The sequence below is a fragment of the Pectinophora gossypiella genome, chromosome 8 (genome assembly GCF_024362695.1).
Source record: "Pectinophora gossypiella chromosome 8, ilPecGoss1.1, whole genome shotgun sequence".
NCBI classification, from domain to species: domain Eukaryota; kingdom Metazoa; phylum Arthropoda; class Insecta; order Lepidoptera; family Gelechiidae; genus Pectinophora; species Pectinophora gossypiella.
Window position 1 is genome coordinate 13,001,150 of NC_065411.1, and position 18,865 is coordinate 13,020,014.

General features: G+C 37.9%; 1 protein-coding gene across 5 annotated transcripts in view; it reads left to right on the plus strand.

Moving 5' to 3' along the window:
* Positions 1 to 17,968, plus strand: part of LOC126368777 (caskin-2) — a 336,044-nt gene extending 318,076 nt beyond the window's left edge. For 4 of the 5 annotated variants that reach the window (XM_050012925.1, XM_050012921.1, XM_050012923.1 and 1 more), the window contains 9 exons: positions 7,960 to 8,157; positions 9,210 to 9,406; positions 10,511 to 10,690; positions 11,854 to 12,066; positions 12,519 to 12,626; positions 13,067 to 13,210; positions 14,389 to 14,517; positions 15,032 to 15,616; positions 15,798 to 17,968. In XM_050012925.1, the coding sequence (XP_049868882.1) occupies positions 7,960 to 8,157; positions 9,210 to 9,406; positions 10,511 to 10,690; positions 11,854 to 12,066; positions 12,519 to 12,626; positions 13,067 to 13,210; positions 14,389 to 14,517; positions 15,032 to 15,616; positions 15,798 to 16,115 (2,072 nt within the window). In that variant the 3' untranslated portion in view covers positions 16,116 to 17,968. The remainder of the gene's footprint in view (positions 1 to 7,959; positions 8,158 to 9,209; positions 9,407 to 10,510; positions 10,691 to 11,853; positions 12,067 to 12,518; positions 12,627 to 13,066; positions 13,211 to 14,388; positions 14,518 to 15,031; positions 15,617 to 15,797) is intronic. The other variant, XM_050012922.1, reaches the window with a different exon arrangement.
* Positions 17,969 to 18,865: the final 897 nt, after the last annotated feature.

Consider the following 18,865-nt stretch of genomic DNA (forward strand, 5'->3'; position numbering starts at 1 on the left):
AGAAAAAGTAAAATGATTCCGTGCTTAGGAGGACACGTTAAGCCGTTGGTTCCGGCTGTTAGCCGTAAAAACACCTCCACCAACCCGCAGTGGAGCAGCGTGGTAGAGTATGCTCCATACCCCCTCCGATTGATTGAGGGGAGGACTGTGCCCAGCAGTGGGACGTATATAGGCTGTTTAATGTGGGTAAGTACTTAGTTCATATTGCGATGGATGTACTTCTGACTACACCAATTGGGATATTACTCGTGTGCTTATGTTATTTTTGAATGTAGATTGAAGAGTTTTATAATAGCTTCACCGCGAGGTAGGAATTAGATCTGTCAAAATATAGAAGCCAGGTCTGTGACGATCATTAGCGTAGTGATGTTTCAGTCGAGATTAGGCTGATCGATTATGTTCTATAACAGTGCCTACTTAGCTATCTGACATGGATTATTTTCAAAATCAGAATCATTTATTGAACGTAACCTGTCATAGATAAACTTGCTGAAGGTCAATTTAACATTTTTTAATCTACGTCATTTTAATATTGAAATCCCTTTTTTCACATAGTCGCCTTATTGTGAAACCCACGTAAGGGCCCATTTGAAAAATCACATTCAGATATGTTTTTTTTTTAACAAAAGCTCGCAATAAACACTCTAGTTTCAATCCAGGTAAAAAAATGACGTCTCTATTTTACCGGAATTAAGATTTATTGAAAGAAATACAGGTTCTGTTGAAGAAAGTCACATGAGAATGTGATTTTTCAAGAAGGCGCTTACGTAATTTTCACCATACATACATAAACTCACGCCTATTTTCCACCAGGGTAAGCACAGACTATGCAATGTCATGTGGCATTCCTGACAAACTTCTCTTGCTTCGTCCACATTCATCAATCGTTTCATACACGCACGCCGGTTCAGTGTAGATCGTACTAACCCTTTCTAAGGACATCTCCAATTTGGTTTGAATTGGTTTTCACTTTAAGACAACGATATACAAATTAAAAGGCAGTTTTACGTAAAACTTAAGCTTTTAATATTAAAATATTTAATTGAAATTAATATGCAAATGGTTACAGATGCCGATAGCTTCACGGTCCATTAAGTAGCAATTCCTATAAAAAATATCGTTCACATTCTTGATTCGCTTTATTAATTAAGATCTTATTTATATTATAATTAATACAAAAAGTTTTTATACCTTTTGCAAATGAAAAACTATTAGCATTAACATATTGACATAGATAGGTAGATAAAACATCCACCTGTGCACACTCAAACATGTATTAGTTGTATTGAAATGTTTATAACCATTTATATGTATGCCTATGTATGTATGTAAGTATCATCATATGAAATAGATACTAGAGGCTAATAAAAAACACAGAATTCTTGTTGCTTCTCTCTCGGTCATGTCATAAAACAGATGTAGGTACAATGCTTCTATTTCCTTAGTGTCCTTTGGCAATGCATTTGCGCTTTCCGAATAATAATTTTCATGTTCATCACATGTGTAAGTATCACAATTTAAATTAAGAACTACGTACATAGGTACCTATCTATGTTATTTTTGTTTTGTTTACTTGTTTACAACGGATTTGTTCTGAAGAAAAGAACTAGAAATTAGGTATTTAGTTCTGAATTCAAATTCTGATACACGATAAATCTAGTAAAAAATTAACATGGAAATTAGCATTTTTTGTATTCGGAAATGCGGTGACTACCGTGAGGCATTAAAAAGAACAAGATTGTAGATCATTTTATAATGTAGGCGTTCAGGGGCTGATCTCGTATCATCATCCATCCATCTAAGGTCTTCGCATCAAAAGTGGCAGTAAGTTTTCTTCTAATTGGTGGCTCTGTCCACCCCTTTAAGGATTACGGGCGTGAGATTTATCAACATATGACATAATGTCAAAGCGAAATGAATTGCAAGTTAGCGTGGAACGTCTCAATAAACATCTATACTAAACTGCATCGTCACTAATTAATGTGCACTCATTTAAACGGTTAAATTGGACAAAGGGACGCCGGGGATTAATAGAGATTCCAGCTGTGGGGTCTGGTATCTTGAGCAGTCTACGATTATAGCGACATGTTCCTAGTTACAATGATTAAAGCGAAATATCAGAAGTTCAAAGTGTATAAAAAGATTTTGTGATTAAATTATTTATAACAGATATCGTGGAAGCATAATTGTGGCCTAAATCCTTTTGGCGGTAATGTGTACTCTTGAAATTACCACTTCTAGAAACGTCCACTTCTTAGTCACGTAAAAAAGAGGCTAAGCCTGGCCCTGTACGGTTCCATCTACTTATACCTATATTTGAACACGAATATCAAAAGTTATTGAGTACAATAAGCACGTTGAAAAGTCTAGTTAAAACTTTTATTGTAGATTTTCCGGATTAGGTGGCATGTCGCCCAATGAATATCTGGTCTACGGATGAGTTTACACTTGTAGACAACTCATCTGTAGGGCTAACATGCGCAACGTGATAAAATTGACATTTTATCGATTCTGACGATATAATTATATCGATTTGCCGATTGGTGATAATATTTTATGTGAACCCAAATAAATCATGTGTTAGGAAAAAAAACTAATCGTTTCCGAGAATATTTATTTAATCGATCGATAATTTTATCACGTTGCGCCCTGTTGAACGGTTTCATGACACTGGGCCAGTTTACTGCGAACGAAAAAAGAATGTGGGCGACTTCGCAACGTTTGCCGCAGATGATATGACAACTAGTCCGTTACGAACGTTGTGATAACACCTATATAGATATTATGTAGGGACATATAACTATCAAATTTAATGGTTATTCCAGATTATTCTTTTAGTTCGCTTTTGTTTTTCTTAGCACTTTTATCATCATAGTCTAAACAAATAATATTTTAGCGTAGATATTTTCCGTTATTCTTCCAAAGATATTTTCCGTATCCATGTCCAAATATTGACGTACTGTAATGGATAGGTATTTACTGTGTAGCTAGTTACTATGACCACACAACTATTGGGTTTCGGTAAACAGACAAAAAAATATATATTTCCTCTTTTTACTTGGCCCGTATTTAGTTCGGCGTTATTTTGTGTTTTTAATAACAAAGCATAAGAGAAGTTTCGATATTTTGTCAAATAAATTAATTGTCCAATCAGCTGAATGGAATCAAGCGTTTCTTTGCGGAAATCCATTATTACTTAAGGTTACTAATATTACAAGCTTTTTAAAATAATAAGCTAATACATACTAATTACATCTATCTAGTAACAACCTTTACCCAACCAATGTCTTATGCTTTGTCCTGAAAATAAACAAAATGTTTATACAGAATTACAGAATGAAGTCGAGGTTTTGTTGAAGAAAATGGACTAGTTCCGAAATAAATATTCTAAATTTGAATTTGAAAATCGCATCAGTATATGATTTTTGGAAAATGGCGCTTACGTGGCTTTCACAACAAGGCGACGATATATCATTATTTAGTCATAAAATAAATATCCGTGGTCAATAACAAGGTACAGTTAGCCAGCTGCGCATATTATTTCATATTACTAAGTAAGATTAAGTAATATTTCAATGTAAATAATGACTATACACTCGGCCCAATGTTGCTTATATTATCTGAATCATAGCTTAAGCTTAATATCCGAATATCGAAACATTTATTACAGCTATAAAACTGAAAATCCATTACATGATTAGCTAATCTAAACATGACTTATGCTTATCCAATTCCTTTTTCAAGCAGCGCAGTGACTTAATGACTATAATAACTGCCTATTTCTCCCATCAGCTGTCGCTACTGTTGAGTATTCTTAAATTTTGACAGTTCTCCTTGCTATTTGAGTAAACAAACATATTTTTTTTGTTTATATTTTTACACTGTACCTAATTTCGTACCTGTAACAGTAACTAACTGTCGTATGCAAAGTCATGTCGCTACATAAGATACCTACTTAATACAAATTGCTCACGGAATTCACGCACAATTTATTGTCTAACTCTAAAAATAAACAAGCCCTATAAAGTTGGCGCCGCATAATTGAATTAATAAGGGCACTGCGCTAAGAATGTCATTAAATTCTATCCCACGCGCTATAGATCGCGGAGATATTGCTAATTGATTCCACTGGACGCCTCGAGATGGCGCTTTAGCCGTACACCTAACATAACCTCTAAACAGACGAGATATTGAACTACAACCTTATCCTATACCCATAAAGTTTACTATCGAAGGGAAATCGCGTACCGCTGTAGCCATAACTTTGTAATAGGCCAGGTAATAGTCGACTAATCGGCGATAATTAGCAGATACGCACATATTTATTACGAACGCGACACGCTACTGTTTTGCTCTTTATCGGCCATTATATTAAACATAGCCGGTGTCAAGATCACGAACGATTTCTACACCGACAATCTAGATAAATGTTACGATAGAGAGTAATGTTTAGTTTGAGGTTAGGTTAGGTTAAAGATAAAATAATCCAATCGGGACAAATTGGTTTTGATTGCTTCCTTTGAGTTACTGATTTAATCGCAACAGGAATACCAAAGTCATATTATTTTTGCTTTGATCAGGTTTTATACTTATATATATACGAAGTTACAATGCGAATCTGAAATTTATTGAACCCATAAATTTAGACGAGCTTACGCACCTTTATAATATAACCTTTTTAACCGACTTCAAAAAAGAGGAAGTAATCTAACCTAAAAAATATCTACCTTTTCAAAACTGGCGTATTAAACCAACTTATCTCCATTTAGCCCTCCTAAAACTGAACAAAGACTTAAGCTCTGTCACTGAAGCTATCAAAACCAGGGTTGCCAGATTAGGGGTTTCCCGCAAATTTGCGGAAAAAGTACCTATTGGGAAAATTTTGAAAAATTTTAAAGTTTTTTTCACATGATTTATTAAGTATTTCAGACAATCTAGCTTCAATTTCATCTATTTGACGGACATTGAAATGGAAATGACTTGACTTGGAGATAGGTATTTGTTGAGTACCTTACGGTCAATGTACGAATGTGATGGTGAATGGTGTGAATCTTATATCTTTCTTGTTAACTTCACAAAAGAGTATAAGTGTTTTTTTTTCTGAAATTCTCTATTTTTTTATGAAATTCTATTTTTTTTTATGTTGGAGATATATTTTTTATAGGAATAGGGGGCATTCCCAAATGCGCGGTTGGCAACCCTGATCAAAACCAAGGTGGGCGAATGATCCTGATGGACCTAATGAACCTTCTTAAGAACAGTGATAAAAGAAAGTACCTAGCTGGTGTTTGCCAAGATTACGGGCTCAAGTGTTATGAAGCATAACATCCTGGACCATCTTCCTGGTTTTATAGACGACTTGTATTACTAAAAAAGCTTAAAAAGCTTAGCATAGCATAACATAGCGCATAAGCATAGTATTTTTCATTGTTTACAAGACAATACTATTTTTTTTTCTTATTTTATTTATATTGGCTTATTACACCTACCTGTCGGAGAGGCTAGATGCGTCAAGGTCACAGCTTGTTACCACGGTTACTCCCCACCACCTCCCGTTTCCCGACCAGATCGTGTAGTCTAACAGCAAATCGGCGGGACGTAACCATGTTAACCACATGTGACCATGACGCATCTAGCCTCCCGGACAGATAGGTGTAATAAGCCCTTAAGTCGCATTGCTGGGCGCAGGCGTCCCCTCAATCAACCGGAAGAGATATGGAGCATAACTCCACCAGACATCTCCACTGCGGGTTGTAGGATATTTGTAATTAGAAAAGTGTGTCATACATAAAAGTATCTTAAGTAGAGTCGAGTGCGTATGCATAAAGCTCAAGTGTCAATTTGAGTATTTAAAATTACTTACATATTGCGTGCTTTCTTCAATATTTTATTTATATTTATTTAATGGGGTATTCAGTATTCAAATAATGATTGCGTGCGAGTAATTGAACACATAAATTTGCTTCATAAAGAAAGCCGTTTCGGACGGAACATAAAGAGTATCAGCGCATAAACATAAATCTTACGCATTTTTATTCGACCGCATCATTTCCTCTTGTAAAAAATACACTTTCTCATTGTAAAAAGTTGTTTGTGCTCCTAAACAAATCGGTCTTGTTGAAAATTCATCTAATAACCCTGTTTACTCTCTCCGCCGCTTTCAAAATCATTGTTTACCGCAAAGAGTTTCATAACAACAACCGTTTACGGACCGCAGTGTTTACCCTCGAAAGAACTTAATTTGCAAAAAAGAGGCGCGAAGCTTTTTTCCTTTATCGACACTTTGCATCGCAATTAATTTGATGTCGATTTTTCTCGGCCATTAGTTGGCGGTATCGATTCGGCACAAGCAATTAGCTGTCCGATCCGGGCGTGCGATCCCGCTGAACTCCAGAACATGATTGATGGGGTTTTTACTTTATTACCGGCGTTCCCCCCTCCCCCGGCTTATCGTGGCTACTAACAGGGATGAGCGTGATGAAAGTGAGGGTACTCCGAAAGATTGCGGCCGCAATCTGACCAATCAGGGATAATGACGCTCGAAAGGGTTGATACATAAATACATCATTATCGACAGATACTCTTGTGGAGCTATAAATAATTTCTTTTCTGATTAGTTCGCGCACATATTTTCCTGTCACGACTTTGGGCAAACACACTGTTCGCAATAAACTCTCTCTCTCTCTCTTTATTTAAGAGCTGCGCTCTTGTCGGTGGAGGAATCGCCATTCCTCTCTTCTTCCCGCCAAAACCTTCACCTCCCGATACGACACGACCTACACCTTCTCTTTTATTTGCAATAAACTAAGTAAGACTATTCGATGTGCATTGTCGAGTACGTGATTGTCGTTGTAAGTTACAATTGTACGGGCCCTGATCGATTTATACTGGGAATATTACAAGCAAGTATAAAATCATAAACATATAAAAGAGCTAGCAGTTACGTCCAATTTGCTTTGGAAGCGCTTTACACAATTATGGACGGTAAACCGATTAACATTCTCCCAGCTGTTAAAATTGATATAAACTGGTGTGAACAGTTGGTAAAACATTTTTAGAGTAATATAATAACCTTGTTAGTTCAAACACCTAATTATTGTCCGAAATTTAAGTACCAAATGTGTTGTTTTATTTATTTTATTTTATTTTGTTTGGGGAGCTTACAGCATAATGTTATGTCGTTGCTACTTATAAATAAACGTGTGATTTTATTAAATACACTGTTATATTTATATATATACACTGTGTATTTTAAAGAACGTCTAGGGCCATGTGCCGAGGATTTTCTTGCAGCTTCTTTTCCCCCGCTAAACAGGTTGTGAGAAGCTGCAGTAGTTTTAGGCGGATGAGACGTTCGTTATGTAAAAATTGACGATTCAAAGTGTAACTATGTTACTACTGAATAAAGATATTTTTGAATTTGAATACACACGTTCCCCCTCCGGTTGATTGAGGGGGAGGCCTGTGCCCAGCAGTGGGACATTATATAGGCTGCTTATGTTATGTTATGTACACACGTTCCATGTTTAGTATTTAATATACCTATTATTTAATAAATATCATTAATTGGGTTGGGTTAATGTACTTATGTAAAAACTCTGCCAGATTGCTCTCTCCTTATTCCATTTTTTCCAAGACTTGTTATAGATTGTGCCCGGTAAATGGTAATAGGCTCGACCTCTATAACATGGGACTTAAACATCGCTGGCGAGGAGTGGGTGTATGTACTATACACCTCTGCCTACCCCTTTGGGGATACATGCGTGATCCTATGTTCATCAGCCGTACGACGCCCACTGCTGGGCATAGGCCTCCCCCAAGGATCTCCACGACGATCGGTCCTGCGCTGCCCGCATCCAGCGGCTCCACGCGGGTGGATGCTATGTTATTATGAATAAAAGGCCAATGACCCGTGGTATATCCGTGAAAGTGTTAACCTATTCTTTTTTTAATTTCCAGTGGGCGGAATGTCTCGCGGAGGCAGTGGCGCGGGTAAGACCGCCACGGCCAAGCGCGTGCCTCCGCCCGCCGTGCCCGGAGACGCCTTCGGGACTCCGCAACATCGCCACTCAGGCTCCAGCTTCGGGTCTCAGGGCTACGCTTCATGCGAGGAGCAGCCTTACCCCCAACCTCCGGATACGCCCTCGCATACGAGAGGTAAGTTTGAACAGTTTTTTTTTTTTAAGTTCGACCCGAGCGAATACTGGTCTATGACGGCCAACTCGCTCCCAGCCTGCGCGCTACCATCTTCTTCTTTCGTATGAGTTATTGTGATACCAATAACTGATCTCATCAACCTTGGGACCGCCAATGTATAATTACTTAAGTAAATAATAAGGAGGACCGACTGCTTAATGTGCCATAGTAGGTACCTACTTGGAAGGTCCGAAAGGTATAGTTCAAATTCACACAAGACCTTCCCTGTCATGATTTGGATTTGCATTGTTTTTTTTTATCTTAATCACTCCAGTGGTTAACGTGTGGAAAGGAAATAGAGAGGTCTTTGTATTATGGTGTTATTGTACTATCTAGATCTGTAGCGTCCTAAAAAAATAATGTTTCTTTCTTTCTAATTTTGCATTTATAACTAATAACTATGTGTGTGCGTCTCTGGTGTTATGTGAATGAAAACACATGCTTGAATTTGGAAATAGACTGTAATATTTTAAAATTACTTAAATTAACAATAGGAGAAAAAGGAACACCCGGTCGCCATGATGTTAAAAGGGTAGAAGAAAAGAAAAACACAGTGTTGCCATAATACAAAACGTTAATTTTAGTGTGTACTACACAATGAATTGCAGCAACTGTGCATTCTCAAATCGAATTGTAGCGTTCATAGCGACTCTCCGAACGGCGCGCGGCGATTCCCGCTACGGCGAGTCTGTTTACGGCGAGTGGCTTGACTTCGCGCGTTTTTTTTTTGTACAGTACAATCGTGATAAAAACCGTTTGAAAATCAGCATTTCATCAATTCGGATATGTTTTTTTAGGAATTAAACCAGCTAGACTAAAATTAGAAAATAAGAAGACAACGAATAATATATAAAGTATTTTGTTGGTGTCTTTAGGCATTTTTTTGTCTAAATTGGTTGAAATTGGCCTATGTATTAAACAATTCTCCTGTAAATATTTTGACACACCACAACAATTTTAAACAAAACAATAAACTTACACAAATGCCTAATTTCCCCAAAATTTTATTCCAGATGACCATTCAGACTACGGCAGCACGGTCTCCGGGGTTTCCGGAGTATCCGGAGCGAGTGGCAGCCTGGGCAAGAGCCCTGCAGGAGGGGGTACCTTCACCTTCCCCCCTCCTTCGCAGCCGCTCACCCATAAAGCAGCCGTCTACTACCACCACCAGCTAGCTCTTAGCGATGACCAGGGGATTGATATGACACAGGTATTGTTTGATATTTGCTCTAACTTTTTTCAGTGAGGTCTTGAGGACTTCTTCTTCGTATAGATTCTCAACCTGGATACATTCATGCTTATGAGAAAAACTATGACTATCAAAAACAGCCTCCGTGGTCTAGTGGTTAGAGCGTTGGGCTCACGATCTGGAGGTCCGGGTTCGATTCCCGATGGGTGGATGGATTTTTCAAGCTTGAATCACTTGATTGTCCGAAAAAGTAAGATGATTCCGTGCTTCGGAGGGCACGTTAAGCCGTTGGTCCCGGCTATTAGCCGTAAAAACACCTCCACCAACCCGCATTGGAGCAGCGTGGTCGAGTATGTTATGGAGCATATCCCCTCCGGTTGATTGAGGGGAGGCCTGTGCCCAGCAGTGGGACGTGTATAGGCTGTTTATGTTATGTTATGTTGTCAAAAAAGACTCACATTAGGTTTACCTTGGGAAACTAAAATCTTTGAGATGTTTTCATTAGTGGTACTAATAATAAATGTCATTTTCTTATTCGTTGAAAAAGAAAGGGACGGGTAATCGACAGGCATAAAATTTATGGAACACACGTCAATTTTAAGCAGAAATCGAAAATAACCGTCTAAAAATTTTACTTTGGACAATAACCCGACAGAGCCTATTTTATTCGCCCCGGTTATTCATTCGTTTTAAAATTAACTTGTTGGCAATTATCCGTCCCTTTCCTTTTCGGCGGAATGTGACGGGTATAACTTAAAATAAAATTAGGAGGTGACTGCAGGAATTATGACTTTTAACTGGTTCCCCAAGACACAGGCACTTGTCTAGTTTGGGGACCCTTGTTCATATTTTTTTTTAGATTGTAGAGCACATAATTATTAGTTTGTAGGCAATGTATTGTATTTTTATTTTTGTGCAATAAATAAATAAAAAAATATTAAAGTATTATTCCGATGCGATAACATAACGCCTGTGTGGCTGTTTGACTAATTAAACTTCACTAAGTGGTAGGCATATTTTGCATTTTCTCTCTCTGGTTTCAAATGGTACCTAGCCTACTCAAACTTACTTATAGTAAAACATTTTTTAATAAATCTAACATTTACTCTCTCATCACCATTCCAGAGTCCCGGCCGCGACAGTCCCGGCTCCTCCTCAGGGTCAGCCGGCTCAGGGTCCAGACATTCATCAGCGTCTCTGGACAGTGGACGAGCGTCCGGCCGCATGCCCCACCATCATCACGCTGCCTGCCACTGTGGGGACACCGTTGATAGAGTTCGTGCTATGATCGCGCAAGGGTTGCCGGTAAGATATCTTCTAGATTCTCGCTCTCTGACTCTGGGGTGGATCCTTCATCTCTGAGGATGGCATCAGCGTCAGCGTTGCGCCTGGAGCGGATGATCCACCTCCATCGGTTCCGGCAGATCATCGACTTTAAGATTTATTCTAAATTAGTTCTTGTAAATCTGACCTCAACAGTCTCAACTATTCTTTTGAGTCAGGGGTGAAAGTGGACGAGCAAGGCACATCGCTACCACGCCGCTTGTCATTGTGAAATCACCGTGGTTAATGTCCGTGTCATGATTGCACAAGGGTTGCAGGTATATAAGTATGTCGTGGCCAGATCTTAGAATTAATCATTTCATGATGTGTTCGACCATTTCATGAAATGGTCATATTTCATGAAATGGCCAACTTAAGTTGACCATATCGTTGAAACGTCAACGTTTAATGATATATCAATCAACGTTTGGCCATATCGTTAATGTAGGCGTGGTTCATGCTATGTGGTGTAATAAAAATGCGAATAGTCGATTAATTTCTTAGGTTCAAAATTATGTAACTATTCGATATGGAAAATTGTACAATTACATTGATTCATCGATTATAATATCAATCAAGTTTTTAATATAATCGACACCAGCGCCACTCTCGGTGGATAATGTTACTAATTTTACAATATGATTGCCAACGTTTGGCCATATCATGAAGTAATCATGCATTTAGTTGCTCATATCGTTAAACGTTTTGTGTTCATCGATCTGCCCAAACCACATCATGATGTGGCCAACGAATGATATTCTATTTTATGAAATGGTCACATTTCATGAAATGGTCGAGCACATCATGAAATGAGCAATTCTACGATCTGGCCACGACATATATACTCTTTAGCTGAACATATGCCTCATGGAGGTAATCGAATATGGATTCGATTCATAGTCAGTAGTTCAATTAATTTTTAGATTTTGTTAAAAGTAGACCGACGTTCTGTGGGTTTCTTTCAAGTAAGAAGGTACCTTTGTTTTGGAAATAAAATGTTTACTTACTTGCCTTAGATCTCTTCCCTCCATAAACACTGATTTTCCACAAAATTTACAAAACGAAACAATCATAACGATTCCCCAACGGACTAGTAGATAAAATATTTTCATGAACAATATCTAAAAAATGCTTCTCTCTTTCAGGATCCTGACATAATCCACGCTTGGCTAGCAGACCTTCAAATGGAGGAATACGCGCGACTTTTCATAGAAGCTGGGTACGACCTGCCTACAGTGACAAGAATGACGCCCGAGGACCTTACAGCCGTGGGGATAAAGAAACCCAACCACAGGAAGCGGTTAAAGGCTGAGCTTGCCAATCTTAATGTGCCTGACAATCTGCCTGATTATATACCGGTAAGTAGGAGTTGCGACGTAGATGGATTCAACCCGTGCGAAGACAACTAGACACCTCATTTATATGCAACCCTACCTTCCCGCTTAATAGACGTGGCAGGGAGAGGTGTAGATGTAAGCTTCGATGAAAACTTTTTGGTACCTATTAGAATTACAAAGTCGTTAGAAGTGTATTTGATTTGCAACAAAACGGGAACCTGTTTTCCCGTTAGAACTAGTTAATAGGTCATTGGCAGTCGCTTCCGTAAAAGATCGGACCTGTCAAATCATCAGGTTAAGTAAGAGGATCCCCATGAAAATGGGACGATAGGGAGATGGTAATAAACAAAACGGGAATATACTGAACTATTTCTTTTGGTTTTTAAGTGAATTAAGTCACTTTATAGTGATAATAGAGCATCTAGGTTCCTGCGATATGCCCAGGTATTTAAAAAATTCTGTCTCCGTTCCAGGGTTCACTAGAAGAATGGCTGCGGTTGCTTCGGTTGGAGGAGTACGGCCCAGCACTAGTTGCACAGGGGTACCGCACAGTTCATGACGTCACGCAGTTAGCTTGGGAGGTAAGAACTAATTTTAGTTGTCCGAGAACATTTCATAGATTGAACGGCATGTGCCATAGAAGTTCTAAAATATCCCTTGTAGCGGACCTACTAGTTCCACACGTATCATATAGATGGGGCTTATCGAGACGTCAAACGCGCAAACGGATTTGTCACAGCGCGACGCCCAAATACAACTTCTAAAACACGTAACAACATTGGATCGTCGATCTCTAGTCACACTGCAACTTGTTACTGTTAATTTAGGGTACCGTACCTTAGAAATGATTTCGAAGGCATGTGATGTGGCTTAGGTCTTGTAATTAAACTAGTTTTCCTCTCTTGTGTACAGTCGGTTCTTTTTAAAACCTTTAAGTATAGAAGAGATAACGCTCGGAAGACAATTTTTTCATATCCATTGTCATTTTCGTATAATAATATCCAACTGTCTCCAATTTCAGGATTTAGAAGATATGGGCATTGTTCGTTTGGGACATCAGAAGAAAATCCTCCTAGCCATAAAGCGAGTAAAGGATATCAGGGCAGGGAAGAGGAGCATCAGCAACCAGGGTTCCTTGGACTTCACCAGGATACAACCAGGCCAGGTCTGTACCATAGACAAGCTTTTACTTCTTAATTGTTTGTAGTGATGTTTTAGAGACTAGAGCCGTTATAGATTCTATTGTCTATGATTGCGGACGAATTCTCTTAAAGTTTTAAATTGGTTTTAAAGGTCAAAATATATTAGTTAAAGAGATTTTGAGTATTTTTAACTATTAGGTAAATCAATTTTAGTATTTATAGACAAAAACGGCGTCCGTTTTCATAATTACACTTTGTTGTAAGAAATTCTAAAGTTTATCTACCGAAAGCATCACTCCAAATCAATGAATCGATTTGTTTACTTTTTTTATTTTAACATCATGTCATCCATTGGTCATTCTTCAATGGTCACCCTCATATCAATTGGCCCGAAACTAAAATGAAATAAATCCTAACAAAGTCTAAAAGAAATAACGAAAAATTCGCATTTATTCTAATCTGTATTCCTTATTTACTAACTGTATACGCTTGTTTAACAAAGAGCGTTGTAGCTTCAATATACCTATATTTATTTGAACTAATAAGGAATTATTTTCGCTCAGCCCTAAGCGCCTTACGGCTTTTGTTGTTAGATCCATAATTGAATAGCACAGGCTGGTTTATTTGCTGAGCTGAAGGACATATGGGAAAGTAATGTCCACAAGGACTTATTGGCCTGTTTACCCTTTGAGTGTCAAAATTCCACTTTTCCCGATGTTTCCAGAACATTTCGCTTCGACTTTAGGTCTATGTCCATCGCCATAGTTGTTTCTGGTCGGATTTGAAATATCTCCGCGATTTACAAAGTCAGAAAAATGTTGTTGAAGTAAAAGTGGTACCTGCTTAACCTAAAAATAAGAACCTAAAAATTTCATAGCTGAAAGATCAGAATTTTCAGCATATATTAAATGAATCTTTAAATGAATAAAGGTGTTGAAAAACAGTCGAATTTACAGCAGAGTACGCCATAACTAATTAATGAATCGAAGCTCGCGGCGTGGTTGCCTTGCAGAGCCTGCTGGTTACGAAGTTAGTAGGTACCTACTTATAAGACAGTGAAAAGATCGCAGAGTTATTTCCCGACGGTGTCCACACGTCCATCCGCTGCATCCACCATACCACTAGCCCAGAGCAGCATGTGAATGTTTTTTTGTTTTCTTTTTCCAAACACAAACCGCACCTTGGACATAATCGGCTAAAGGATTTATATCCGAGGGAGCTACATTACCAGCCTTGGGAGAGGCATACGACGAGTTACCAAAAACCCCCTGATCTAAACTTTGACGCCCTGCAAACGCCTCTATGTGGCACACATTTGGTCCCCATCCAGGTATGAGATAAACTCCTATGGCACCAATCTTGTCGACGCACCAAGCACCACGCTTCTTGTGCACCCGTCTGTGTGATAGATTGACACGCTGTGTTTTGATGTGTGTTTTGTTTGTCTTTGTTTTCTTACCACTGATTATATTTTACTTTTATAAATATGATATGATATACTTGCCTGCACGGTAGATAATTTTAAGACTAAATAATAAGTAATTATAAGCGTTCTAACACAAATCGCATTCGCATGAGTTCTAACATAATTGAATAATATTAAATAAATAACATTTTAAGTACAAAATACTAATTAAATATTTGGAACTAAAATTTTGAGCATGATAATCAGAAGACTTAATTAAAAGAATAGTACTAAGCGCTATCTGAATTGTTTGTAAATGTATTTTGAGTCTACTTATCCATGTAAGTAATTGATATTCTATAATTATTGTACAGACTACGCTGTTTCTAAACATTCATGCTTATGTGAGGTATTGATGTTTCGATTCGACTGTCGACAGATCCGTCACCCGCGCGGCAAATCGCTGGAGAGTCTAGAAGACCCTTCTGAAAGATCATCGCACACGACCTTTTCTCCGGACGCTGGGTTCTACTATGGTGCCGGGCAGTGGAGGCGCTCGTACGACGACGGAGACATAACACCTACGAACGATAGCTCTTATGAAGGCGGTGGTACACTGCCGCGTCCTAGAGGACTGGTCCGTCCACGGCCAGTCGCGAAGATACAAGCAACGCCGGCGTATAGAGACAAATCCCCAGATTACACGTACGACGAGATCGCATACTCGGCGAGGTTGCAGCGTGTGGCGTACGGGGCCAGTCCGCATGTGGCGAGGAAACCACCACCTGATCCACCGAAGAGACAGAGCTCTCAATACGCGCCGTTTAGTAGATTCGGCCAGACAACTGTAGAGATACATCCAGAGAAGAGTCTTCCCCTGAGTCTGCCTGCGTACCCGAGCTCGGATTCTTTGAGCGTGTCTCTGGACAGTACAGGGCTGCTTCCGCCGCCGCCCGCGCCTTCGTCCCCGCCACGGAGATATGAGGAGGATAAGCTGAGAACTGGATCCGATGCCAGTTTTAAGGTATACCTAGTTACTACATAATACTTAATCTGATAATCTGACGTCGTCACCACGCTGTGGCTTGAAGCAAGTTGCATCAGCCTTTTATGTTCACGAAATCCACGAACTCGTTGCCCAGTATTATGCAATTTGTTCACTAATTTGTTATAAAATACTCAAAGCTCATTTTCTTCTCTTACAGTCGAGTTCGAGCACAGAATCGGATAGCATCCCGTTCGCGAACGAAAACGCTGGGACAATAAAACAAAATCGGAGCCAGATCGGCGGTCGGCCGCACACAGTCGACTACGGACGAACTGGAATCGGACTGGCCAACCTCCCGCCGAGGAGCACAGACATCAAGCCTACCACCCCGCACTCGCTCCCGGAACATAAGGACGAGAAAAGCACCGAGCCAGTCGACGTCCTCAACGACATAGGAAACATGCTGGCCAACCTAACGGACGAACTAGACGCCATGTTGGAAGAAGAAAAACGCCAAGGCCTGGCCGATTCCTAAAACATAAGAAGAGTTAGAGTAGATAAATTAAATTGACTGTCACCTGTGCTGTAACTCGAATACTTAAAGGTGTAAAACATAAATTCCAAAGAGTCGATACGTCTTTTCATCGGCAATTTTCGATTCGAATTCCAACAAATAAGCGATGTATCTTCCAACATTTTTGATGTTATTGGTTAAATAATTATGTACCTATTTAAAAAACAAGGCATTTATTTTGCGAGATTGAATATGCTATTAATTCATAAAAGGCAGCTTTATACTTTTAAATATGTTTCAACTACAGCTGTGGAAGGAAAAAATAGTGCTCTTTTCGCCTGTCGCCATTATAATGCTAAGCAGAGAAAAGGCAAGCAAATTTATATACATTTATACACACCTACTATAAATAAGTACTACAATAACTGGTAGCTTCCTGTACTGTTTAGTATAGCATTTGTACTAAAGTAGTACATTTTTATACAAACTTCCAATAACTATCACTTTGTATAAAGTTTCATGAGCTGTGTGTTTTCGTTGTTCTATTTATATATACTAATATTTAATACTTAGTTCCTCGTTTAACATTAAAATTGTGTTTTCATATATCATTGGGGTAAAATAACTAGATTTAGTCTCATCCAAAAACAGATGAAAATGGCTATTTTTGTAAATATCGTTTTACTTAAATTATGTCATAGATAAAAAAATATAATCCGGTAGCTAGTTTTCCATGTACAATAAAATTGTAGAGTACTCGATGTAGAATGGATAGGTAGAATTTATACAAAAGTAGTTTTAGTAATAGTGTGACAATTTAGGGATTAATGTGTATCATAGAATTTCATATGAATAGTGATAGACCTCATAGAAATGTATGTTAACGTTATTGTATTGCATTGAAGAGATGACCTGGCCAGGCTAACGCTACCCGACATTGAAAAAAAAAAACGCTTCACACTACCTTTTGAAGTTGCTTCAGCTTAAGCTACACTTCAGCTTGCCACGAAAATAACAAATATCGTGAATTTTGATAAATTTCTACCTTTTATAACATTACACGTCAACTCATAAACCCTAAATTTAATGTAAGGACAACCAAAAATTACGATCTCCTATACGATTTACCTAAATGATGTTCAAATACAACGTGATTGCTAGTGGCCATAATTATTCCTATGCTACTCTTTATTCCACTATTAAAAAATCTTCAAATATCTCTCTTATTTTATATTCAATACACTTTGTTTTTGTATCAAACCGTTACTTATACTTACCTATCAACACCAACCAATTGTCTTCGGAATTACTTCAATAAGCGACCTTATCTTTAATGAAAATATGAATTTAAATTGCGAGTAACATGTATTTTTTCCAGTCATTAATTAATGTGTTTATGTCCATAACGTATAATAAATTCTAACGCCATACATTATAGTAACAGAATGATGTACTAAACTGTAACGTGATCATATTATAAATTTAGCTTATTTTGTAAATATCATAGACATCAGTGTTTCATAGTCTTCTTTGATAACAGCTCGTATGTAAACGTTTTGTATACCTTGTAATAATGTGTATTTTTAATTTTGTCGCCACTGTAGCTATATTATTTTTTCTTTGACGTTAGGAAGGTGCTATACTGTAATGAAGGATAGTAAAGAGACATTTTTGCAATGACTACGCATTTTATACTTTTACAGACTAGTCAAAATTATTTCCAAGTGGCGGCAGCTGACAACATGTGGAAATGTTTAATTAAATGTTTATTAAGTGTAACAAATTACCCTACGTACATGTTATAGAAAGCATCATAACATCCTTACTTATTTTATAGTTCAGTTCTTATTTGAATAAATATATTTGTAATATCATTGTGAGTTATTATTATTGAAACATATCTTATTTTATGATAGATTTTACCTACCTTTCATCCTAATTCCGAACCAACTGGCATGAAAGAATGCTTCCAATATAAATCTGTTTCACTGTTTGGTGATTGTAGGAGCAACGACGGATTTCCAGGCTACGTTCCCAAAAAAGAAATATAAATGGCACTGTACGATGTTACCTTCGTCTAACCTTCTAATTTCACAGGATAACAGACACATGCGTCTTTGTTTTTGGGTACAAATGATGACCCTTTTTATTATAGGTACCCAAGCGCAACACATCTTCCACCCATTATTATTCTGATGAAAATAAAGAGAAGCAATATAGGTAGCAACATAATTCTATACATACTCAAATATCAATGATTATTTTTATTTTCTACTCCTCTACTTTAATCTGGCATTTAAATAACCAAAAAGTCTAATATAAGTACATACATAATTAAACTCTTTGAAAAAGTGTACGCTCTATGGCCTATAAAAGCATTGTTTACAAAGTGTAACTGTACTATAATGTCGCCAAAAAAGCATTGTTGTTGTTTTTTTTTTTGACCTGGAAACTGGCACCTTTACTTTGTTTGGTGCCATAGATATACTTTTAAAAAAAAGTATACATTTGCCGCCATTTTCCCGCGCGTTGGAAAATAAATTGGAAAATTTTTGTGTTTCGTTTAAAATTACGTCGTCGTAGAAAAAGTATTGTATGCAACGTTGTATAACTAGGTCAAAAAATGCTCGTGGCGTCTCTTATTGCGATGTTCGCCAAGGCTCACATCGCAACTCACGCCACTCGCATTTTTTGACCCTTCTTATACAACTGTTGCATAAAATACTATTATAATATACTTCTGCCATTACATTATATTTTTGAATTATTAT